This window comes from Falco punctatus (genome assembly GCF_963210335.1).
Source record: "Falco punctatus genome assembly, chromosome: 14".
Lineage (NCBI taxonomy): Eukaryota > Metazoa > Chordata > Aves > Falconiformes > Falconidae > Falco > Falco punctatus.
Genome location: NC_137594.1, coordinates 20,396,937 through 20,423,928, shown reverse-complemented (window position 1 = coordinate 20,423,928; position 26,992 = coordinate 20,396,937). Strand labels below are relative to the sequence as shown.

At 39.3% G+C, this 26,992-nt stretch overlaps 1 protein-coding gene across 1 annotated transcript; it reads right to left on the bottom strand.

The window, feature by feature from the left end:
- Window positions 1-1,262: 1,262 nt before the first annotated feature.
- Window positions 1,263-21,643, bottom strand: PLA2G15 (phospholipase A2 group XV). Its single transcript, XM_080411149.1, has 6 exons — window positions 21,406-21,643; window positions 13,291-13,447; window positions 11,696-11,814; window positions 10,028-10,126; window positions 9,382-9,606; window positions 1,263-5,503 (listed from the first exon to the last, which is right to left on the bottom strand). The coding sequence occupies exons 1-6, from the start codon at window positions 21,539-21,541 to the stop codon at window positions 4,992-4,994; spliced, it is 1,248 nt and encodes a 415-aa protein (XP_080267275.1). The 5' UTR covers window positions 21,542-21,643; the 3' UTR covers window positions 1,263-4,991.
- Window positions 21,644-26,992: the final 5,349 nt, after the last annotated feature.

Sequence of the window (26,992 nt, the reverse complement as noted above, 5' to 3'; positions counted from 1 at the left end):
AATGCCAATTTGGGAACTAAACATTCCACTTAACTCTCATTTGTTGATCTGAATAACCACAAAGTAAATTAGTCTTCAAACAGTCTATTAAGCTAGAACTTTGGAGGAAAACTATTTCAAGCAAAAGAGAAAGTCAACATAATTTCTAAAAACTATAATTCCATCATGAAAGCAAGCACTTAAGATCGCACAGCAAAACAGCATCAGGCAATATGCAACTATAACTTTGTTATATGTCGTATGTATGTTGTAACCCGCACTAGTGCCAGCGTTACGTCAACATTCTAGTATTACACAGGCCATCAGCCTTTCACATGGCTTAGCATCGCTCTAGCCAGGCCTCATTATCACTGTCCCCCCTTCCCTGTGCTCTCAGCCTTCCTAGATTCATCTGAGAACTGGCCCAGTGCTTCAGTGCAGGACTTCCCCAGGTTTAATAGGGAGCTGGAGGAAGGCCACATTCCCCTTTCTCCTGCAGTCACATGGGGTCAATGAACCTTGAGGAGGGCATGAACAAGTACTGTACTGGGACAAGATGTCTGATTAACAGGGATCTAAGGCACAGAGAGGAGTAACAATCACTAACACATCTTGTATCACAGTCTTTATCGTATCAAAAAAGCCCCCACAAGGCAAGTTTCAGCCTCATTTTTTTTTCTCCTTTCTCAAGGGTTATAAGGAACTATTTGTACTATAGGTCAAGTGAAGCATCCAGGCCAGCCACCAGAGGCTGTTTGCCCAACAGGCTTTTAGATTGCTTTGATAAAGGAGATGGTGCATTGTGGCTCTGAAGAGACTTTAATGGTAGACAATGATTCTGTAGGGCAAAACTCTGGAAACTATTTTAATTGCAAAAAAGATTGTTTCATACAGCCACAAAACTATGGCCAACATGCATGGGTTTGTGGATGAGTTTGGAAACTAACAGTATAAAGATGACTGCGTTTAGGACACTTTAGGATTGAGGGACTAATTTCGAAATGATTACCTGAACAGAAGGGTGAGGCATCCCAAGAACTCTTTTTTTCTCCATGTAAGAGGAGCAAGAAAAAAAGCAAACAAAAGATATTGATTAATCTCAGTCCCACATCTCCATAAAATCAAGAACAATTAACAGAGAACTCCAGATGTACTACAAGGTAGTAGGCAGCAGATACTGTGAGAAAATGAGAGACCAAAAATCCCCAAGGAAGAAAAGCAGCAACAAGTTGACATTCCGTCTGGGCAGTGAGACAACACGTTATTCACAACAGGAGACAAGCTGTATTAGATCAACTTTATTATGTTATCAAAGTTTGACAATAAAATATTCAAAATCTATTGAACGCATTCAATACACAAAAAGAGCATAGAAAATGCTAGGTCTCAGAATATGTTCCATACAAAATACTGTTAAGTGTAGAGCAGCAAAGTCATTGCCAAACATTCCCTGAATTTAAGGGGGCCTTGAACACACTGTGCTCCAAGAACTACCTTAATACCAAACATTCCTTCCTTTGGCCTGCAAGTCCTTTGCAATTATTGCTAGTTATTGAAGCTTTCTATTTTTTTAGCAGAATCACACAGTGACTCTGAACTTCTTCAGAAGTATTACAATGACAGCTAAAAGCTTCTTCAGCATTTTCTATACATTTTGTCAAAAATAAGAAATACATTTGGTCCACAAGAGTATTTTTGGTTTCTGAAAGTATCCTGGAAGAATAAAACCAAGGAAAAATTATGGAAAGAGATAGATGATCAGTACGTGTTAGGTATAACACAAAGACGTATCGGTAAATTCAAACATTTCAACTGTGTAGTGTGGCAAAGCACCTCAGTTACTCCTCTTAAGGAAGTGCCACATTGTCCTCAAAGATTTATTTCTTAAAGACCTCTCTCCCCACAAGAATCTAGGCTGCTCCAATGCACCTGGCTCTAGCAGGCCTGTAACAGTAATGCTAAATACTCTTGCCTTGTAGAGGAACATGCCATAGTCAGTAAGCTCTTCTCAACATGCAAGTGAAGTGGTTGTTTCAGCTACTAGAATAACGCAGTTTTACTTGCTGCATTCACTTTTCAATGAGAACTCCATCCTAATATGCAAGACACTTAAAATGAAAGGGTTGGAGATGATTTGGTAGAAAAATCACAACTTCTGGACATCAAACAGAACTATACCCTGCAGAACCGTGACATCCAATCAAAGTCTCGCCAGAAGCACCGTGCTTGCTCCAACACAGTACTCAGAACTCTGGTACACACATTCTTGCACAACAAGGCTTTATCGTGACAAACAAACAAAACAAGCCCTGAAAAACTTTCCACTTCATTTTACCAGGTTAACTAACACAAGTTTATTTAAAGAAACACACTCTAGGGCATCTCTACTAATGGAAAGCTGATTTATAATCTTAAAAGATACAATCAACTGATCTCAGAAACACAGTAATACTAGGTTGCTAAAAATTAAAGAGCAAGAGGTTTCAGGTTTTTTTCTTCTGGGGCACAAAACCTAGTATTAAAAAGGAGTAGTAAAGGAAAAAAGGACAACAACAAAAAAAGACCATCTTTTGGAATCCTGTATTTTAGAATTTCAAATCACAAAACCCCCTGAAGCTAAACTCTTAGTATAAAGAAAAAATGCCACAGGTTAATAGGCAAGGATCTAAATGAAGTTCAGAAACATTCCCTAGATCAGGTTAAGAACTGTTTATCTATGAGGTTTTCCAATTTTTTTCAGCCTTTCATGCCCGTGTTGGTATCCTGCAATACATCTCCACTCATTCCAGTGCTTATTAACAGGCATTCTACTGCCGCATGAAATACAGATTGTGATAAGCTGTTCTCTGCAATTTCTTTCTGTTGTAAACCAGTAACATAGCAAAGTATTCAAAAATTGAGTCAGACCACAGGAAAAGCTTTATTGTCTTTGAGCAGTCTTGGAACACAAACCTGAAGCTTATCCAGCTGACAGCCCTGCGTAAAATAGAACACTTGGCTAAAGGACTTGGGGGGGGGGGGGGGGGGGGGGGGGGCGGGGGGATGTTACTATTGTTGTTTGGTGTTGGGGTGGTGGTTGGTTGTTAGTTTGTTTTCTTATTTCAACATTATCAATTACAAATGGCTTGGGGCAGCTCAGTAATTACTCTGGAAAAGTTTAGGCAATATTGCTGCTGAACTATAGGTTCCTTGGCAACTGAGAAGATAAACATTCTATTTTAAAAATCAGGAAAACAGTACTCTCCCTCAGCAAAAGTAATAGGGAAAATGCAGGAGGAAAAGTTAAGCTATGTAAGGAAGATACTTAGCTTATCTGTGACCCTAGTTCAAGTTGTTATGGATTTAAGTCATTTCTGAATTAAACCTTAAAGCCTTAAACCTACGTCCCATGCCAAAATGTTAGCATTCTGTAGTAACAAGGGTTCAAGCCTGTCATTTCAACACATCTTACTTAAACATTTAATGGCAGCAAACATTTTATGCATGCTACCAGAATAGTTAAAAACTTTACCCTTTAGACAACTTCAGTTTCTTAAGAAATGAATCCTTAATAGTTCTGATGAGTTTCTAAAACTCTTTAAACATTTTTCCTGGAGGACCTAGCATTTTGAAAGCATTTAAAACTGTGTTTTCAGAAGACTTAAGTGCAGTCTAACTGGGTGACTGGTTTTAAAGCAAGCAAGAGAATCTTTGAGTGAAACTCTCCAACAGGACTTCTGTAATCAAGGTTGTAAATACGGTGGCCTTTAGCCTATCATTTCTGTGGAGCTGAGAATTGAATTACTATTTTTTAAACATTGAGTAAAACAATACTGTAGCAAATTAACACAGCTGCATGTTCAGCAATTTATAGAAACATTTAAGGAACAGTGTATCCCTACTTGTTGAAAAAGCAATAATGGAAATTGTAATCTATGGGAAATTAATTTTAGTGTTAAAACAGAGTTCCTTTTCAGCTGAATGTACTGTTGATCCAATCACCAGTTGGTTAGTAGCTGGATCAGAGCCTAAGCATCTGACTGAGAACAAGGTTTACACTTCATACCGTATTATGCTGCCTCCTATTCCTCACCCCATTTCAGGAAGTTGACTCTTCTTTTTGAATTAACGCCCACCATCCCTTATAATTTCCACTACAGGAGATTGTTTTTCACCCAAAAATGCAATTCTGCACTGTATGGATTGATTGCCAATATTCAATTAACTTTATGTGCTACTCCACACAGCTACAGTTATTGCAAGCACCAACCACTGTTTAGCTTCTTTCCCTCATTGATCGATAAAGCACAAGGTATTCCTCGGATTCCAAATCATATGTAATCAGGTTCTAGAAGTTAACGAGCAAACAATTTCTCCTTCTTTAAAAAAGAAAACAAAAAAAGGTGCCTAGTAAGAAGCTTCAAGTAATTCACACATCTATCTTTTTCCCCAAAAGCTGTAATAAAAGAAAGGCTGGATTATGACAAAAAGTACAGTACCAGGCAGAGCTCTTCCCTATCTTACCTAGTAGACATGCACATTTACAAACTAAGGTACTGGGAGCTGCGAATCAGAATATGCAATACCCTTTAAGAAGTTTACTGTGCTTCCCAAATTGTTAATATCATTCCCTTGTTTAATGGGCATCTGAAATTGCGATCCATCCTAGCCCTCCCACTCCACACCCTGCAAAGACCACACAAAGGAACTCTGGTATCTATGATTCTATGTAGTATGTGCAAGGGGCTGCACAATCTCCAAACAAAAGTCTGTATGAATATTGGACACAACACTAGAGGCACCAAAATGCATATTTGACCAAATTTGCAGAATATGGAAGTACCATATAAGCATCATAAACACAAATCAGAGACAAACAATCATTTAGGACACCAAACAACTTCTTAAACGCAGCCTTAAAAAACCCACAAAATAAATAATTCAAATATCTAAATATCAAGGGATTAAAAGGCATTTTCCCATATTTAAGGGAAGGCATCACAGGTGAGGAAAATAATTGTCAACACAAGGTATCACAAATTAAAAAGCAGCTTTTTCACATAGGAGATAGTAGTATCATTAGATAGCATCTGAATATGCTCATTTCCTGAAAGCTCAAGTATCACGACTTCCTGTTTTTGCATGTCCACCCACTTCTGACATTGCAAGGCACTCTGTAAGTTTACGGTACCGTCCCCATCGCTGTAAAGAATCTTGGGTTCTTTGTCAGGAAAGCTTTCATAATGGAAAGAATCAGGTGTTTCCACGCCAGTACCATAAAGACAGTGTATACGCACACCAGGTGGTGTCATCTGGTAGACCAAGGGTTCAGTGTCTTGTCTCATGAGCCAGCCATCTTCAAAATTGATGTCCCTGTAGAATTTTCGGTAATCCCGAAGAGTATAGTTAGCTGTAGGTGTGCTTACAAAGACCTTATCTGGAGGCCATGTGTAGTTGTAGGGGAGCATCCAATTTGTGGAAACCGCTGATCTCTGCTGGTCTCTAATCTTGAGCGAACTGATAACAGGTATTCTATTGTTGTCACCTTAAAAAAAAAGTGGAATTTCATTATACACAAAGCAAAGCATGAATCTTAACCAGCAGCAATTACTACCACTCACAGTGATAGCATGAATAAAAAGATTATTCCCTTTGCTTACAGTGATAATTCCAGGTTTTCCTCATTTATGATTGTCTTCAATCTCTGCAAACTAACTTCTGATAACTTGCAAATTTAAATACAAGTTGATGAATGACTGACAAACCAAGAACACTGCTGCCCTTTCAATATGCTCCTTTTTAAAGGAGAACGTATTTCCTATATAAGCCATGTAAGAAGTCAGCTTTTATTAGGCATTATTTAAACCATTTGCAAGTTTTGTCTTGAATGCTCTTCTGGAAATGTATTTTACAGCAATTCTGATACATAGATCATGTTTTTGCTGAAAGAAAACATAAATACAACTATCCACACACATAAAAACTCGTGAAAAGACTTTATAGGCTTAACAAAATGTTTAAATGTTTGCATATTCAAAACAAGCAGAGTAGCAGTATTTCATTCAGGATAGCTATAAAAATTACTATATGGTTTATTTACCACTTAGCATAGTGTTTTACCCAGTTTATATACTCCCTTCATAACAAAACCTACCAGAACATGCCTACAATTAGAAGAAAATAGCAGATTCTTAATAGTTACCTAAAAAGGTAACCATCATAAAAGGAAACAGAAGCGAAGCAAGTATTACGGTCTCTGCTTATGCTATCGAGTAAGAATGCTGCACTCTGACCAATCCAGTCTCTATGCGTAATACATTGGCAGAAGAAGAGTTAGAGCTTGTTAGCTTCTGGTGAAAACCATGGAAAACTGCCAGTATCAGCACCTTCCCTTCCAGTCAGAATTTCAATACTGCTAACTTGCTCAGAACACAGTTTTTCCTCTAATTTAGCACTAATATTTTCTAGCAACTCTGGCAACCTAGTCTACATCTTTGCCAAGCAGGGACAGACAAAACCAACAGTTCTTAAAAGACCAGTTGATAGTTACTATACTTGGAAAATGTTTTCTGCTGGCCAAGCTTTTTTTCCAAGGCATTATACTTTCTTAATATAAATATCTAGATAACTTATTATCAATGAAGGTCTTAAGTTATCCAATACCAAATAAACCACAAAATTGTTAATTTTACCAAATTTAGACTTACTATTATTACAGAACTAGCATTTGACCAAAACATTTCAAGAATTTCTGTAGACATCAAGTCCATTCTCTTCTTTGTAGTTTGTACCAAAGAAGGCTCAAACTAACACGTGACTAAGTTATAAATTATATGCATCTCTTCATATTTTAACTATTGGTCTTATATCTTCACAAAATTAAAAGCTACTTAATAAGTGGCAGATACAGTGACTACTAGAAACATTTTTTTTTAAGAAAAAACTCTGAGACAGATCTAAGTTAATTTTCATGGTGACTGTCTGGTCAGATCTATCTTCCATTATCACTATGGCTGGCAGACCTCAATTCTTTTGTCAGTGGAAACTTGAATCAGATTTTCCATTATTAGATCCAGGTGGTTACAGCACGGTGATCCAGGTCAACTACACCATAAAAACTGAAATACGGAAACTGAAACTGCTATTCCTGAAATAACACCAAGGTGTATTTTTCAGTTCCGTAAGGTGGCACTATTACTTCACAAGGAGACAGACCTAAAGCACAGTCACCGAAGTGCTTATGAGGACTATGTGAAGACATTGCTAGTGTAACTGGGAAACAGATAAAAAGGAAACTCACAAGACCACAGCAAAAATTACAAGGGTCCTGTAGAATGTGTTTCATATTGCTGTGTGGTATACACACTTAACTGTGCACACTCACTACTAAGATACAGAATACTACTTACAAGTTTTCAGCAAAGACCAAGTTCTGAATTGAATAGTCGAAGGAACGTGTGCAAAACTTATTTCCAGTAGAATAACCAAATACAGAACCTGATTATCCCTGCCTTCTCTTACAGAACTGTTAGAAAATGCTTATCCGATCCTCTACTTTTCTCTGAAGTGCAGAATCACCGTGTGACCAATACCATGCTCAAGGTAGCAGGCACAACATTTAGTCAACAACTGACATTTAGTGAACAAAATATTAGTTCTAAGGAAGACACTGCTAGGATCTCAAGCTGGAAAAAAAATAAAAACCAAGCCAAACACCAAAGCAACCAACCACCACAACAAACTTTGTGCCTGCTCACTGTAGTGGGAAGCACATCCTAACTTTATTAGCACTGGAATTGTAACGATATAAGTATTGATCTTGCAAAGCACATGAACAAGTTAGCAGAAAGTGTCACAGAAGATAAAGTAATTCCACTTATGTAGCATTTAGCAGTTTTGATAACAGAACTGTGGATTTGGCATGAACTTGCTAGCCATTACCGTATTATACACAGGAATGCAAGCAACAAGAATGCATTCATAGCTTGCCTTATCTTTCCTGCAGCTATGCAGTATTTTTCTTTATAGCAACAATTCTTCTGCATACTAATACCCTAATAAGGTCAATTTTAGAAATTCTTTAACAGACTAATGTAATCCAAGTGTTAATGCCTGGTTGAGACAGAACTAGTCTGAAAATATGCATTTTGATTTAAACTTTGCTACATGATGAAGTTTCTGCTCTAAAACACAGAGTTCAGTACAACAGACATACAGATTAAAAAAATTACTACATTTTAGTAGAAATTTAACTATTCATTATGTATTTGTATAGCTAGCCACTTTGGATGAGATTCATTATAAAGGATAAATAAGGTATGAAGCACAAAAGTTTAATCCAACAGAAATCTGAGACTAGACTTTTATATAATCATGTGGGATTTTATGAAGGTGATATTAATATTGCTCACTTCCTGCCATTTCTGTAGCATGCAAACTTGTCAGACAAAGCCTGTGGGAAACTGGAAATCAATTTTTACAGTGCCATTGCAATAGATTTAACAAGGTACAACTCAATACAAACATCCAATTTAAGTTTTATAGTTAGCAACTGAGCTGTGCGCTACTATTCAGAATCAAATGCCTTTGCTAAGCAAAGTATTCTTTGATCTGTCCATGCATGGCTAGTGGCTGCTGCGTGTTCTGCGTTTTGATGAAGTCCAGTTTCTGATGTCAGCTTTGTTTAGGAAGAAGCTAGTGATACCCAAAGCTAGCAAGTCAGAAACAAGCTAAAAAAACCAAGGCAGAAACATCATGAACTAAGTGCAAAAGCACATGAAATAATTATAGTATGTTATCACATGATAGGGTAAGTGAACTTTTTCCAGTCATTTGCACTTACCTAGTGCAATACATTATGCTGCTTTATTCAATTTTTTTTATTTTTTTTTTAAAAGTCTTGGGCATATCCAGTAAGCCAAACCCAAGACCTCAAAGTTTCATTTTCATTATCTGTAGAGTTACAACTTTTGACAGGCATTTGTGCTGCGGGCACCATGTCTACAAGTTTCCCTTCACATAAACCTCAAGCAGCTGTGTAATCTTTAATCAAAGGAAACTACTAAATGCTCCAGAGTCCTTGTTAGCTTTGCAATTCTGAACAGAGAGCAATTAGGCAGGAGGCAGAAGTGACAGAAATGGAAGACACCAGGCCAAACTGCAGATGACAATCTGCTGAAAAGAGGGTAGGAGAGGTCAAGAGGCAATGCAGCTCCTGGTTAAGGGATGTAAAAAAATTCAGTCTGCTCCCATGAACATAAAAAAATGACAGTACGGTCACAGGGCTTAAAACATCAAGTTGCCATCACTTATGAAAAAAATTTTAACTTCATAGTACCTTGAATTCTCCAGGCTTACAATTAACAGCCTAGTTCGTATCTTGCACGACTAATGAAATACATTGTAAACGTTCAAGCCACCTACCTGAAGCCAGCACACGGAGAGTTTTAGCCACTCCTCCCCATGGAGCGCCTAATGACACATAATCCTTTATGTACTTGTCTTTCCAATCCTGAGTCTGATGGTTGAGGAAGTAGAGGGTGTACATATTACCCATACTGTGGGCAATTAAAACAACAGGACTCCCATACTGCTCATACATTAACTCTATCATCTTGCGAAGGGCCACAAAATAGTCTCCATTCTCATCTAAAGTAAACATACACAGGTTACACAGTTAATAATTAATCATGAATGCTGAACTTTTTCAAAAATAGCTTTCTAGAGAATTGTGTTGAACTGTCTGTGGAGTTAATAACACAGACCTTAGAAATGCCAGCATTAAGTGAAAGGAGTGGGTGTTTTTGTGTGGACATGTTTTGGTGATGTGGGTTTTTTTGTTTTAAGTCAGTCTTTAAGTAACAGCTTGCTTAAAGCAAAAAAAAAAAAAAAAAAAAAAAGAAAACATACTACAGAGTTTTGATCTGGGTCCAGGGGTACCCAGGCCCCCAGAACCAGTCAAAATTAAGTTTAAGTATAATTGTACAAGTGGGATGGGAGAAGAGACCCAAAACATTATTTGCTGACTGGGAGGGTAAAAATTTCATTCAAGTAACAGTATCTTATTTACTTGGTGCCTTTCGCCAGTCATAAGGTGCTCCTCTTACGTCTTCATCGCGTTTGTAGCCCCAATCTACTAAACTCTGCACCAGCATATAAAAGTAACTGCCTGTATCAGAGGAAAGAAACAGAACAGTGAAAAGATTAGCAGCCATCAGACCATCTCAAAACAAAGTTCTGGAGGCATTATCTCTGCTACCATATATACAGACGTTAAAAATGTAATCTTAGACTTTGACAATCTAGAAGGCTGCTTATTAAACAAAATGAATTATGCTCGCTGTTCCCCAAAAGTGAGAGAACACCATTACTCAAACTTCTTGCTAATTGCCTGATCTATCAATCAAACATGGCAGCTAAGCATAGCACAGAACGGATAAATCTTCCTCAGCAGAATTATGTCTTAGCCTTGAACTGTAAAGAATACACCTCAAATTACTGTGTTAGTTGTTGATTTTTGTTGCCTTTGTTGATTGCAGGTTAACATCAGGCAGGGTATATAATACATTCATGAAGGATGGCCTGGACTTCACCAGCATTTATTCTCAGAGACAAATGCTTACAGCGTACCCCAGGGCAAAATTCTGAAAACTACCCCAAAATTATTTTTCTCTCTCTCAGGTAGCAGACTAAGACTTAAATGACTGAACATACTGCTTTAATAGCAAAGGAAGGAAAGAGTTGCAGACTGCCTGATGTTATATATTGAAAGATGTTACATATTACAAGCTTTGACACATAGGATTTTAGTATTACCACAAATAAATGCTCTAGTAACAGTCTGAAAAAATTGTCAAAGCATCCTATTGAACATCACTGCCATATTTAAATTTTGAGCAGAACCTCACTCCTTAGTCTTAAATGCTTATCATATAGTCCCTGAAGTGAACAGAGGCAATTTCAAATATGGCCCTGTTCTAGTTAAGTGCCATCTAGTGAAAATCATTAAGCACATTACTGCCCTTTTGGCGGTTGCTCCCTAAAGAAATCCATGCTATGAAGCATGTGAAGCTCGGCGCATTACTATTAAATTACTTAAAGTCTTCAGCCACAGCTAATAACACCTCACAAAAGCTTATCAGAGTCAGTGTTTTCTGAAAGACTACTACTCCAAAAAACACTAAGCAAAAAACCAAAACCCTCTGCAAATACATTAATGCAGAAATCTTCTGTAGCACAAATATAACTCTTAATAAGTACTCTGACACAACAAAAGAGAAGGAACTATAGGGTATGGTACTGTATCTCCCAAGCCCATTAACTCATTCTTAAGGCCAAAGAGTATCTTACTCAGAACCAAGCTGAAGTGTGTTTATTTTGGTTTTGTTTGTCAAGCTTCAGTCACAGAATTTTCTACTCAATCCATCTCATTTTCCAAAAGCATCTGTCTTCAAAATGCCTATTCAAGTTTCATCCCGAGAACTGAAATTTGGCACAAGACTAGTAACATGGAATTTTCTTGTCTCTATCGGGTGAAACAGGCAAAATACAATGCAATGAAAACATTTAAAAGCCAAGTGAACCATGCGCTACCCTACTACACACACAAAAAATAATTCAGTTTTTCTACTTCTAAATAGAACAGTAATTTGAAGTCACATTTCAGTAGCTTGTTGTATAAGACACACTACATAAATCCTACAGCTAACAAAGCACTTCAGACACAGCTTGTACATACCAACGCTCCTTTTACTTGGGTCGAGGAATTCCAGGGAAAATGTCTGCCCAAACCCTGGCACTCTGATATCCACTCCATCTGGTGGTTCTGTAATCTTACTTGTTCGATTATATACCAGCCTGGGGGTAAAAAAAGAAAGAGGAAAAACATGAAACATGTCATACTACCACATGACAACTCTCAAGCGTATTGAGTCTTACATTCTGAGTGCGGTAACAAGAACTTTAAGTGCTATCATCCAGAAGGGGAAAAAGACCCAGGCAGACATTATAAGCCAATAATGGCTAAGAGGTTATACAATGTAAACAGTTATTTCAATTAGTTTAATGTTTGACACGCAGAATCTGAGACTTCTCTATAAAACTCAGTATGGAGAATTGTGGCTGAACTTCAACATTACTATATAAGCTACTTTATATAGTTCTATACCATTTCATTTTGCATGAAGCCACGTAATGGAGAAAATAATGTCAAGAAATACGACTGTGGCAGTAGAAGATAAAATACCTGTAAAATCAGATATGAGAAAAATTCTTCTAGATAAGGAGTAATTCATTTCTGCTTAACTAGAACACCCATATCAGCCTAAGGGAGTACTTGACATTTCTTGATTAATAATACCTCTATGTGTTTCCTGAGGTTAAGTGTTTTGTAGATACTTTTCAAATCAATTTGAGATATGAAAAATCTGGAGCATTGTGTCAGGGTTGTTTTGTTGGTTTTTTGTTATTGCTGGTTTGTTTTTGTTAATTTGTTTTGTTTTGTTATTGGTGGTTTGGTTGGTTTTAATACCATATCAATACAATTGCCATTCCTGAATGGAAGTTTTTACCCCTAGATGGGGTCTTAAAATCTGAATTGATACTCAAATCTTCATACACCAAAAATCTCTCTAACCTGCAAGACATAAAGCAGAGGTACAACTACACAACAGCTTGGTATAGTCATATAAGAGAGCAACAAGACAATACAATATTTTCAAATTGCAAAAGCTAAGCATTTCTTGTTTTCATAGAGATATATGATTTTTATTGGAACATTAATGAAGCAGTTCGAACAATGAAATAGTCTGGAAGCTTTAAATCAGACAATGTTTTAAACCAAAAGAATTCTGGAAAGATACCTCCAGACTACCCTTGAAGGACTGACTGACCCTGTGTGCCTCCAGTGCCCATAAGACTGCTCTCTAATGACACATTGCCAGCAAAAGTGCAAGCTCACGTTCCTCCTGCCTGTCCCCTCTGAGCTGCCCAATGTACCCCCTTCCCCCATGCCTCATCAAAAGAGCAGAAAATGTTCTGCTTTAGATAAGCCTAGAGAAGTACTTGTCTGATAACTGCCCAAACAAACACTGGGTAACTGGTAGGAGATAAAGCGGAAGAAACGAAGAGAACCTCTGCTTTTCATCAGTGATGAAGTTACCTCGTACAAAGCACATCTTCCGATTCATTCAATTACTCTACCTAGCAGAATTCCAAGTCATTTCTTTCAAGGGCCTTGAATCAGAAAAGCAACTTCAAGGCAGCCATCCCATACAAAGCATGTCAGTCTAAGGAAAAAGAGATAACTACAAAGAGCAACATTTCTGGTCTTACCTGATATTATCAATCCAGCAGTCAATGATGACTGGCAGAAGCAATTCTAAATTCAGCCAGAGTGTAAAATAACTGTCTGTCTTCTTAGAGCAGAGATAATGTACTACCGATGGCTTATCTAACTTGGCTTCCAACTGATTACCCAAGTCTCCTGGAACTGAAAGATATAAAAAGGAGTCACTTTTAGTTTTAGAGTGTATAACATTCTACATTATAATAGACACATCTTAATACTGTAGCCTTAATATGCACTATCACTGCATCCAGGGACACCATTAATTTTTATAACTGGATAAAAAAATATTAGAGAAGAACAAAGTACTGCATGCACATCTTCCACTGAAAATATCTGGATTTTCAAAAGTTAGTAGCTGGGGAACCACCATATAGAATAATTCTGGATCAACAGTTTGTAAGTTCAAAGAGCAGACTAAATAGGAACAGGTCACATTAGGCCACAGGTATGAAAAACAGATGGTCTCTGACATTATCAATATTATCTGTGTTTTAAACTACAAACGGAATCTTTCTGAAAGACTTTTTTTTATTCAGAATACTACACCTGCACATGCAAATCTTCCTGTTCTTTTTAAACAGCTGCCCACAAAGTAGCAATTTGACAGGAAAATGTGAAAGCAGCTCTGTATTTTTTTTCCCCCCACTTCTTCACCTCCAAGCACACTTTTGCTACATAAGATTTAGTTGGCTAACATAATAATCCAGATACATAGTTTCATCTCTTTCACATTCAGGTTTGGATGCAACAACAGTTTTGATCTTCACTTTTTCTCCTGATACATTACATGAGTAACACTTGGAGGGAAGGGTCTTGTATTTGCATGCTCTCTGAAGTGCACTGTTCTTAAGGCATATACTAAATACAAGTACTCCCTTGATGAAGTTTTATTTTCCTTTCTTTCAAACACTAGATGGAGACAGGAATGTTATTTCTAAATTAGAATGAAACTTAAGAAATGCTCTTAATTTTCAGCAGCAAGTTTCAAGAGAAACTTCTTAACATTGTTATGTTTAGCCATTTTTTCCTCAAGAACAGAAAGGCAAAGATACTCCAGCAACTGAAAAGTTACTCTGTGTTAGAAAAAAAAAAAATTAGGAGTTAGGTACTTAAGGGTTCCCCCCCCCCCCCCCCTTTCAGCTCCACATATCCCCATCTTTTTGGATGAGTGTATAACTGTATCCTATTTTACTTGGCAATGTTTAATTTTTAGTGTTTTAATGCAGACCTACCCATACAGTTGCTTCCCACTTCAGTAAATTATTTAATCAAAACAGTTAAAAGTTCTCTAGAACACTCATACTTAGTAATGGTTTAAAGAAAGAGATAATACCTTTTAGTGGAAAACCCAATTTAACTGGAAAAACAGATACGCTCTCAGAGAAACACTTACTGCAGAACTGAAAAAAGGGCAGAACTTCAGACTATAGACCTGGACAACCACACTGTTACAACCTTCAGCCACTGCAGGTTATGCCCCCCACCACAAGAGGTATACCTCAGGATTTCTTTATTAACTACCCCTACTTTCTCATTAGGTTTTTAGTGTTTTTATTTCTGTAGTCTTAAGTGAAACGTTAAAAGACCCAGTAGCTGACCACAGTTTATTTTAGGTCATATTTCAAGGACTCTGATACACTGGAAAGCATAGTAAGGGAGATTATAGTATTGCATCACACCCTAGAAAGTTTACTGAAGTTCAGTCTTGTAACCTCACAAAATGCTGTTTAGTTATTGCTTATAGAACTGTAAGGCAACAGCTTTTCCACAGTCTTGTGCCTGTGCTGTATCAGTGCTTTTAATTAGAAAATGAGCAGAATGCAATTCTATTTATATCAATCATTCATGGCTGGCCAGTCTCAGCAGCAGATCTGCCAAGGACAGAACAGGTTGATTCTGTCTTCAGTTTCAATGCAAAACAAAGTAGAAGAGTGACACTCTGTTCTACCCTGGAATCTCATTTCCTTGGGTAAAAATCAAGTTCTTTCAGCAAAGATACCTTTCAAAGACTTAGACAAACATGTGGAGTATCACAGTTTTAAGACTTGCTGAGGTTTCCAAACAGCACTCAAATAATCATAAGCATGCCTGCTCAGAGTAGGAAGACTCACAACTGAAGAAGTTTAAAATTATGATGAAGATACATTTATCAACAAGAGTACTGAAAACAGGAAACCACACACTCTGACTTAATGGAGTCATCTTAGATTAGCTGCAAATTCAATTTAGTTAAGATATTTTATCCCCAAGCTTCTTGACAATAGAGGCTGTGCTCCTGTGTCCAATCCAGAGCAGAAGATGAGAAACATTACATACTAATTTTTACTCTAGAGATAAGGAACAAGTTGAAGAGTGGTAATTTTATGTAATTCTAAACAAAAGATAAGAAGCTAGTTCCACCTTTACTGATATACAATACTCGAGTTTAAGAAAGTAGTGTTTCATATACATGTACAGCTGTGATGCCTGTTTGTTTATAAAGCAGGGATTAAAAAAAAAGGGAGGGGGTGGGGTTCAGGTTTAACATTTCCTTATTAACAGTGTAACTGCTAATCACTAATTCACAACTTTAGGTTAATTTTCTAAATTATTTTCTGCAAGCTAAAGAATTCATGATGAAGCTATAGGGAATAAAATGCAAATTTTCATTTTTGGGAGTATGGAAAGAAACATGCAAGATCTTCAGTCCTCACTCCACACAATTGAACATTGTTAATGATTTACATTTTGGCTGGAGAACTACTTCGTGGCTTTTTGATAAGTAACAAGTTAAAAAAACATCACATTGAAGATTAATTCTGTAGGGTAAGGACATACCTCTGAATTGTCTGTGATGGAATTTATTTGAGAGCAGTAGAAAAAAAACATTTCTCTTTACTTTCAGACCATATACAGAAAGCATCTGTGGGCAGAGTAATCCATAAGACCTTTTCTCCTCATCCTCTCATCTACCAATATTGGTAGTTTCCAAGCCTTTTACATTTGAAACATTATAGCAAGTTCTTACTTTTAAAACCTTGCAGACTGGCCCGGTAAACATACAAAATAACTGGTGAGTGGAGTTCTGCAAAATACATCAGCACTAGAGAACTGGACATCCAAGAAAAGATCTCAAGCAGAACCCTTGCTTCCCTCATTTGCAGTTGTGTAATATGGGTATTGACTTCTGAACTGCAACATGTATAAATATAATGAGATTTCACATTTAGCAGAAAAAAACCCTGTTTCCATCAGATCTGACGATTTATCAGTTCTAGCATATCCTCATTTTTCCACAAAGACTGCAATCCCAACAGAACTTGTTCTAATACATCGATAAGCCAAATTCACTTCCAGTATTATAGTATCCTTTGCTGGCATTTTATTTTTTCTCTATTGCCCTGACAAAACTAGTAGATCTCCTTCTGGGATCTGTGCCTGTTTAGTTAAACCCTACAGAAAGCACATTTACAAGTTTCACTTGAGAATTTTAAAGATGCTACAGACTTTTCCAAGTCTGGGAACTACAATAACTGGCTTTATGATATACTGATACTCCTGCCTATCACTATCCTTAAGTCTCAATGACTGATTCACAGTTCTCAGCAGAAGACAGTAAGCAAATTGCAGCTTGGAAAGTGACTTGCCTTAATACCACTCAGGAAACTAAGAAAAAAAAAAAAGAAAAGAAAAAAAAAAAGGACATTCAAAAAAAGCCATGAATACAGAATCTTAAATTTAATTTGGAAAAAGAGAAAATAGTACCTATATAATAACATGGGGGTGGTGAGCTATTCTTTTTGTGGCAAAAAGGCCATCAATTAATACTGGTTTTTTTACTATTCTCTGCAATGCAAATAAATGCCTTTGGATGTATATCAACTATCATAACTTTTAAACTGGTATGATTTCCTCAACTAACTGTCATCTTTCTGGTTCTATAATTTACCCTTCCTTTAAAATGAACCAAGTTTTCTGGAAAAATTAATTTTAAACTCTGACCAAGTTCTTTAAGGAGAACCTCTCAAAGTAGCTCATAGACTCAGTGATAGACTGCCACAGAAAATGCTTGTGTTTAAAATTAGGAACAAGAAAGCAAACAACATCTCACATGATACTTCTAGATACCTCAGATCACATGAGGCATAAACATTTAAATCACTCCTGACATCTAGCCAGCTGACCATACAAACACACACACCTCAATTAGTAGTCAGCAGGAATTCACAGGCAAGCCTCCTTTGCATGTAAATCAATTATTAACAAACTTAATTTAGGTGTCTTTCTAGAAAACTTTAGCCAAGTACCTGACAAATTGTTTGCAGAAGGTATCAGAACATTGATATAGTAATTGTGTTGAGTCAGCTCTAAAAGGTAAAGAGTTCAGTGAATCCGCTGCTGATCTTATAAGGTTATCAGCTCCCAAAATTGATAAGACATGAGATAGTATGCAGTGACTATCGATGGACTATATGAGAAAATGAAGGAGAAAGAACAGCCACAAAATAAAGAAACTTACCGTGAACATTAGAAGGCAAGCGTGTTGAATACATAACCAAACCGATAAGAGAAGCGCAAAAGTATTATAATTGCATGTAAACATGAAGCAGATACCCAGAAGTACTTGCACAGAATATATACATATATATACACCAATTTTTAGTAGGTATTGTCAGTAGAGCAGAGGTATTCGGTAGGTTACCCTGGTTCTTAAGTGAGATCTTACTGTGTTAATATATTGTGCTGGCTGAATAGGAAAAAAAAAAAAAGCGCAGCATGAAAGTAATTCAGTATCTTAAGTAGTCCTCCTTTTCCCCAAACATACTTGGGAGGAACTCCAAGACAATCAGCTTACATTTTAATGAGCCTTGTGGCTTTGATATCAAGCCTTCAGGCAGGACTCTGGAAGTAAGGTTTTGACTTTGACTCTCATGCTTCTTCTCCAGTACCGCTATTATATGACTACGCTTTGATGCTTTGTTGTTTAAATCTCTGGGGAAACTGAGCCACAGCATTGCAGTATTTTGCTGTCAGTTACTGCCCATGTCAGTTTGGTCCCTGTTCTTGCTCCCTTGCTATGTACAGACATGATCTTCAGGCATAGTAGCTCCTGCTACTAAGGCACCATTTGATGACGCACAGACCAGCTTAAAAAATAACCTAATCCAATGGATCGGTGCTGCTCTCCACATTCCTTGTACCAGCTGCTCCATTAAGGTAATTCAACTACAAAATTAATCACTGCTTCCTCAACAGGTTCATTTTTTTCCTGCTTTAGCAAAACAAGTAACTCCATGAAGTGGCCAACAAGCAGGCACAAAGGAAAGCTGGGGGAGCACTAATGAGCTATTAGATTGGCTTGGCTGTTTCACAGAACACCCTTCACCTGAGCCAGTGCAGGGACTCTACAAATCTACAATCTGTTGCCACCACAACTACAGCCAATAGTTACAAGGTTGTATTTAAGCAGCTCATCTGTTTTCAGATTTGACATTCCTAGAAGCAGTGGTTTTGTTAGTACTTTGGGAGCAGGACAAAGTTACCCATATATAGACGAGTTCCCATATTTGCGAGCTACTACTCTACTTCCTCCTCCGTTACTTGGGTAAGCACAGGTTGCAAATGCAAGTGGGGTGATTACATGAAAAATATGAGAACAAGTTACACTGGGTCTTGTGACCATCACTGGTCTAAAACATTTATGAAGTGGTCATTATGTTGACAACATTCCTTTCACCAGCATTCCTTCTTTCTTTATTCCTTAAGAGCAGATGGCCTACTTGCCATGCACAGAATAAGATCAAACTTGTTAACTCCCCTTTCTACTTAAGTTTTAACTTCCAAACAGACTAAGAGTGACTGTTTAGATCACAAGGCCACATTTACAACAAGATAAAACCCTACTTAAAAACAGAACACATCGTGTGAGGAATTAAGGGTCTCTATGGCAGCCTGTTAAGTCAGGAGGACCAGCTCTGCATCTCCCTTTTGCATAGTCTCCAAAACCATCTCAGGCTTGTATAATGTACCCTTACATATACCTCTGAATCTCCTTTTGCGTTTGTGATTCCAATGTAGTATGTGTTTTTCTCCCCTTTCCCAAACACCTGTTAGGCTAGCACTTAGAATGCCTCCCCAAATGATTCTCCTAAACCCTCCTACCATCCTCATCTCAGTAATTCCTAAAAAGCTTATCTTAACATGTCACATATGCAAGAAGGGTGAAGAAAAGGTCACAAGAAGTTAACTAGCACCAGGATGAGAACATTTCATACAGAACCAGCGAGTAACCGCCAGTCACTCCTCCTTTATTTGTTTGACCTTCACTGCCCATGTCATGTCTAATTGAAGCTAAGCTCTTAGTGCAGGTGCCTTTACAATGTCAGTCATTTCTATACATAAAAAAAACCATAGTATTTTACAGTAGGAAGTTATGGCAAAGAGTGCCTACTTTCTCAAATGTACCAACAACCCAGAAAAGTTATTTATGTTAAAAACTATTGAATCTTCACTTTCTGGACAGGCCAGGACTGGGCAGCAGTGAACAGCAAATTTTAAACCACAGATGCTGACTAGAATAGGAAGAGATGCAAGTTCTGTAGCATTTGATGACAATTCACTGTAACAGCAAGAAAATCTGTGTTTTAAACCCCTCACTGATAAATGTATGCTTAGCCACGCAGTATTTATCAGAATGTCTCTTAGGAAAGCAAAATGTAGGTCAGCCAGTTTCTAAAAGCATCCTTAGGGAACATAGATACTTGCAATAGATCCATCAGTAGTAACTCCATGCTTCTATAATCAGTATCCTTTTATCCCAATTACTTTTAAGTAGCCTTTGATTCCTTCATAGCTAGAATTGAACATTGGATGAGTGATAAAACACTATCACCTGTTCATCAAGAAGCTTGCAGTGGAATAATTGCCAAATCTTATTGCTAAACCCCAGCATTACAGAGCTGAAAGATGGGATAACAGATTGCTTCCAGCTTTCACAGGCAGGAGCCAAGAACTTTTGTTTGCGTTTTAACTGCAGCGTCTAAGACATCCTTTTGCATTTTCTACTTCTGAATCTACAGCCTCTCAGTTAGTTCAGCCATCTCTTAAGACTTGTGAATTTGTACATGGCAGTCCCCTGATACGCAGCATCTTTAAAAGAGTTCTTGTTTAACATTTACCCTTTTTTGTCAAAAGTTTGTAACAGTAGGAATAAAGTCAACAGCAGAGCCTAAATTATTATAAATAAGAGGAGCTTAAACTGAACATCATGCTATGATTATCCTTTTCCCATTTTATTTTTGTCTTCTCCCTCATCGAGATCAGTTGCATAATAAGAACATACAGCATATGAGTACATTCACAGGACAGACTACTGACACCAGTACCACCAAACGCACTTAATGTATTAGAGGAATTACAGGTTACATAGTAAAGTTACTAAAACATTTAAATTTTATTTCTGATTCCTATCAATGGATACAAAAAGCATCTAACAAATATCACTTGGTAATTAGAGGAATACTTTCTATGTATTTGTTAGAAAGTATTTTGTGTTTGTGTTAACAGGTGAAACAATGGGCCAGTAATCAACAGTCATTTTATGTCATGCGATGGGATATGCATATTATTTTTTCAAGTACTTGTAGTCTGACTGCTCTAACACCCGCTCCCTCCCCTTTCCCCCTCCGACTGCAGGTTCTGCCACCAAAGATTGACGCACAGCAAAAACGTACGAAGCGAGAGGCTGGTTTTAGTTAACGAGCTAAAAATATATTTAAGCCAGCCCGGTTCTTCCCGTACCCACCGACAAACAGAGGCCACCCCACGCTGCCAGCGTGGTCGTGCCCCCCCACCCCCCCCGTGTTGCCAACCCCCCGCCCCGGGCCTGCATTTCTGGCGTTGGCTGCCGGGTCGGGCAGCGTTATGGAGCTGCGGCTCCGTGCGCAGCGGCGGCGCCCCCCGGTACCGCACCAGCCGGGGCGATCCCGCCCGGCGAAACACGCCGCTGGCAGTGGGCTGGGCCGGGCGGGGCGCGCACCCCCCCAGGCCGCCCGCCGCCTCCGGCGACAGCGGGCTCGGCCGGGCCCCCGGCGCACCCACCGCCGCCCCCCGGCTCTTACCCAGCACCACGGGCGGCCCCGCGGGCCGGCGGCGCGGCAGGCACCCGCCGCCGGGGCAGAGCAGCAGCAGCAGCAGGCTGAGGAAGGGGCTCCCGCCCGGGAGCGGGAGGAGCCTGGCACCGGCCGGCGGGACCATCACCCCAGCGCATAACCGCGGGGCCGGGAGCCACCGCCACCCCGCGCCGGGCGCGTCGCAGTGCGGCCCCGCCGCCCGGCCCGGCCGAAAAAGGGCCGCCCCGCCCCGGCGGCAGCGGCACCGCCCCCGCAGGCGTCACCAGCCGAGCGCGGAGGGCCCGACCGGCGCGGCCTCGCCTCCCGCAGCGGCCCGGGCGGGACCGGCTCCCCGCGCTGCCGCCAGCAGCCCCGCCGCGCCCCCGCCCCCACGGCCCTGCGCGGTGCCCAGCCCCGCAGCAACCGCTGTAAATGTGGCCGCCCCGTCGCCTGTCGCACGGCCCGGCTGCCGCGGGCCCGGCCCGGCCCGGCCCAGCCCAGCCCGTGCGAGGCAGAGCGGACAGGCGGAGCACCCCGGGCAGGTGGGGCACCCCGGGCAGGTAGAGTACTCAGGGCACGCGGGGCACCCCGGGCAGGTAGGGCACGCCGCAGGTCTCGGCCGGGGCCTCTGGTCCCTGCTGGCACACGCACTTCGGGAGGGGGACCCTTGTCTCAAGTTGCTACACCTGCAGCTGTGGTTGCTGCGAGTGAAGGAAGGGGCTGTTGCTGCAAAACTTACGTCTAAAAATAAGTAGCATGTAGCAGTCGTGGTCAGAATGGTTTAAGGAAAACCAAAAATTATCAGCAAAGCTGGGAATTTTAATACTACATAGCCAAGAGATTGAGCATCTGATATAAAAGCTTATGGGTATAGCTGTATTTCAGGCAATGCCGGACTAATGTGACAGCTAATTGGTACAGACTATCCTCAAGATCAGGCATTTGGCAATACTGGAAAAAAAATCGTTAGACCTTTATACACATAACAAGAACAAGTAGACTTGTAATTACAGTAATTTTAAACCAGAAAGGGTATAAGCCTTTGTGCTTTGGCAATACCAGTTAGTAGGAGTTAGGTGCTCCATGTCTCGTTGGTGGGTGTCTGGTTGTGGAGGGGAAGGAAGAAAGGTATCCACAGAAGCAGAAACAAAACGGGGAAAAATGGTGCTTGGAATCAGTGTAGTCACATCTCATGATCAGTTGTGGTTGTGCTGATGGGCAGTACAAGGTTTCCTTGGTTCAGTCATAAATCTGCTCCCATTGTGGATGTAGTAACACTTTCTGAGCCCGGGCTTACCAACAAATGCTCAGAGTACAGCTATTTCCAACAGTGTTACATTGCAACACGGGCACTGCAGTGTCTGCTTCACAGCTTCCTACATCCCTCAATGTGTCTACTAATTTTCAGAAATATTCCTCACTTGAATAGTTAATACACTCGCATGAACAATATCACAAATGAAAACACAGGAGTAGAAAAGTACTCATTGACTTGGTAACTCCTGCATGCACTGTAAAGTATCAAATTCTTGCCTCACTGAATTCATTATTCAACAACATCTGTAATTCCTGCAGAAAGACATGTCAAAAAGATCTCTGTGTGAAGGCAGGATCTGGTAGAACAGATACACAACTGATTGACAGGAGTTTGGAAAAATGATGGGAGGTGGCTTGGCGCTGACATGGGAGGAGAAGGAGGACACATCCTCCTGTTACAAGACAGAGGAAGAAAATGCAATAAATCACTCAAGGAAACTAAGGCTAAGTTTAAATCTAGACTTAATTTTTCAAGGCAGCTGCCACACCTTGTATATTTACAGTGTGTGGAAAGGCGTCAACATCCAACAAACCCAAAGGCATGTCCCAAAGACAGGTGCTTAGTCACCATGCAAGTGCTGACTTGAAATTACCCCCTACTAAAACAAACTACAGGTTGTACAAGTATGACTGACTAAAACTGATTGCAACATTGAGCCCCGTGTAGGAATGAAATGTTACAAAACATAGCGAAAGACTTTGTGGAAGGGTAAAACTATTTAATGAAAACTGATTTCAGTCACTCAAGTCATTCTTTTATACCCCTGCACATGTCCAAATAGTCAGGGCAGGATCACTTGTGCTATGACATGAGGTTCAAGGAATGCCAGCTGTCAGGTCCTCACTACATCTTGTGAGCAGTTTCTGGACAGATCTTCTGTGCCTTTTAGGAGGGAGTTATTATGGTGTGATTTTTTTTTTTTTTTTGGTCTCACTTTTATTTCACCCTCTGTAAATTGTTACCTGTTGTCTTTGTTCCCTCCTTTTGAAGTATCTGACTGTCTTCCTGCTGAGCTAACAGAAAGAGATATGACTTACTATAAACTTGTTGCCACTCGTACCCAGAAGGCAGGTGTGCTGATAAGGCATTTCTGTTGTAGGCGGCTCAGAGCACAGGCCTTTTGGTCTTGATGTAAGCACTGCATTTGTCAGCATTTACTGGTTTGATTGCTCTTACTTGTGTCTTTGAATATCATGTATGTTTAATTTTTGCAACCTTGCCTTCTACTCAAGATATCACACAGACATATCTATACTCACTTCAAACCAATCTTAATGTTTCTTTTACAAACCTTTATGCTGTTCTGGTAGCTGGGAATATCTTCGCACTTCTCTAAAAACCTTTCCACCTTCCTTTTCTCTAGGGAAAGCCTGCTAAGCACACAATTGCTATTTCTCCTGCTCTGCAAGCCCAGACTCTAGGTAACGGTCTTTCAGCTGATGAATCAAGCAGTGTATGTTAGTTATTTCTTTTGTTGTCTCCTTGTGGGAGATCAGGATCATTCACATTAAAAAACAAAGTAAATTAAGCTCTTTCCCTTCGTAAGGTTGTTCAAATATGCACAGCAAATTTCTGTTTTCACATTGAGTGCCTGGTTCTATTGTCACATGAAGAACGCAAAGAACCTTGACACACTGAAGGGTCCCTTAGCGTTGCTTTACAGTTGATGATACCTTGCTATTAGTTGAGTTAGTGTAACTATTTCTAAGAGCCATTAGAAGGGCAGTCCTTACCAGCAGGGCATTTGTAGATTAACAGCAGTTCAGGAACATGACCATGTGCAGCTACAGGACAGAATTCTACTAGTCATCATCATCATCCAAGGCAAATTCAAGAAATAACAGAACCAACTACAAGTCTGAACTGCCAGTAAAATGCCAGCAAGCTTGTTATTACACAAAGCACATGCTGTATACTGCTTCCTTCACATGTTTTGTATCCAAAGTTACAAGAAATGGAAAAAGAAGTTGTTACAGTTGAAACTACTGACAAATGCAGTACTGTACCTTCTTCACTTATATATGAGGTGGAAAAAGTCATTATTTATACTCTAGAGGCCAGTTTATTACCACTTTAGAGAATTTTTTTAATGTACATAATCAGTCTTCTAAGAAAATATATTCTTTACTTCTTTCAGAAAATCCCAACAGAAACAAGCTAGGTTAAACACCAGAAACTACAATATCATTAGCGTTATCTTTGTTTAAGTCTCCTTGAGGGCTTGCACTGGCAACTTGACAAAACCTGTGAATTGGATATGAGTGTGCACGCTGGTTATTTAGAAGAAACAATCCTTTCTAGAAAACTAATATTTGCTTAAACATCTTTTATTTGATTGAACAGAATTCTCTGTTTGCTTCTGATCTTTGCCATTTAAGTAGTGTTTGTATTGGCTCAAATACCCCCAGGCATGATTGCACTGAGCTAGTCACACTAGTAGAAAACCAGCAAGTTTCAAAGGAAGATGTGAAGGCAAGCAAAGTGTTGGCGCAGATCTACACTGTAGGCAGAAGCCCATGTCATCACTGTCCCCATTTTAACATGTTTCATTCAGGATTTTACCAAGTTCAGAATATGTTAACACAACCATTATCATTTATATCTATCAGAATGTGCTGTCTTAACTTTACCACCTCACAGGATTTTACCAGCCATCCCAATTTTTGCATTTGACTTTACACCAGTACAAGTTATCCCTGAGACCCAGAATCCAGCCTTAATGAAAATGTGCATAGTGAAATAGATACTTGCAGAAGCCGCTTAGACAAGAAAGAAGGCAAAAGACTTAACAAGATGCTTATTATCATGTATACAAAAGATATTTGGGTCAATTTTCAGTGATTTCCTTGAATCATCTTCGTTGTTACTGAGTGTATAGACAGTGTCTGCTGCCCATCTCATTTTTTCCTGCAGATACCACTATGACATCTCTTCTTGAGTTCCCCTAAATTATCTTTGTCTTTGGAAAATACTATAATACAGAGCTGTGATATTTCTTTCCTTCCAACATCACAGACTAGCCCAAGTATTCAGCTTTAAATAAGTGATGTTCATATGCACAATTTTGAACTTGTGCCCAGGCCAGGAAGGAATCAACTGGTGAGAAGTCAGGCCTACCCAAAAACCTCCATAAGCCTATGCATTGATAAAAACTAACGTATACAGGGGTGTAAGGCACTTAGGAAGACAAGAGCTATACATTTTGTTTTCATTTGCCACAAGTAGACAATTCTTAAAGTTCACATTCAGAACAGCGAACTTGTTTGGTTTTAAGCTTCATTAAGAGAATACAGATTTTTTCTAAAGAACCTGGGAATTGCCCCAGCCCCCTAATAATTATTTTCTCTGTACCACAAGGATTTCCAGTGCTCCTTGACACAACAGATTTACCCTTCTAAGTTTTCCTACATCATTAGGCATCCTGGCCATTGTTTACTCATGACTTTATTTTGAAAAAGAAGTGCTAAAATAAAAGCGCACACCAGTATGATCTTTCTTCACTGTCCACAGATCAAGATAATTGTTTAGGTATTTTTAAACAAAGATCAGCCCTTGCAACTCAACTCAGGAGGCAAAAAGCAAGTTTAATCCCTTCTTTCTCAAGAATGGTTTGAGGCCCAGTTGAAGTCAGTCATACTTTTACAACGTATTTTGGGTTTAGTACAATTGTGACAGACCTGTAATAATACTTACATGTTGCAGCTGACCTGAAACGGGGACAGTCATAAACAAGTATTTTTCTTAAGAGCTGAGTGTGCATTTTTTTAATAGCAACACTGGGTTATGTAATAATATTTCTTCAGAGTAAAACTTTAAATATAGAAGATCCCATAAATATGCCAGACATTCAGTTCAATTTATAGCCTGGTTTTGTGAAATTAGCCAGAGGATGGTTCCACTTCTGGACTGCCTGAAGAGGATATTGACTTCTTACCTTTAGCACAGATACGTTTTTTCAAATGTTGGATGGGTTAGCAGACTTTTTAGAAAGTCACTGGTCTTGTTAAACTCAGGCTGTAGTTGCAGTAGTGCAGTCCCAGAACACAATCTGACATGTGTTTGAGCCAGGGCTGCAAGGATACTTCCCCTTCCTTTCCCTTCTCCCTGCTTCCTCAGCACTTTACATACTGTTCCCCATGCTGCTGCTGCCTAGCATTAGGACAGTAAACAAGGCTTGAAATAGGTTCCTCAGTGTCTTTCAGGCTAAATTTGGTTACAGTGGGGAACAGGGTCAGAAAGAAGGGAAGAGAGCAACTGGTCAGTGGGAGTACAGAAATG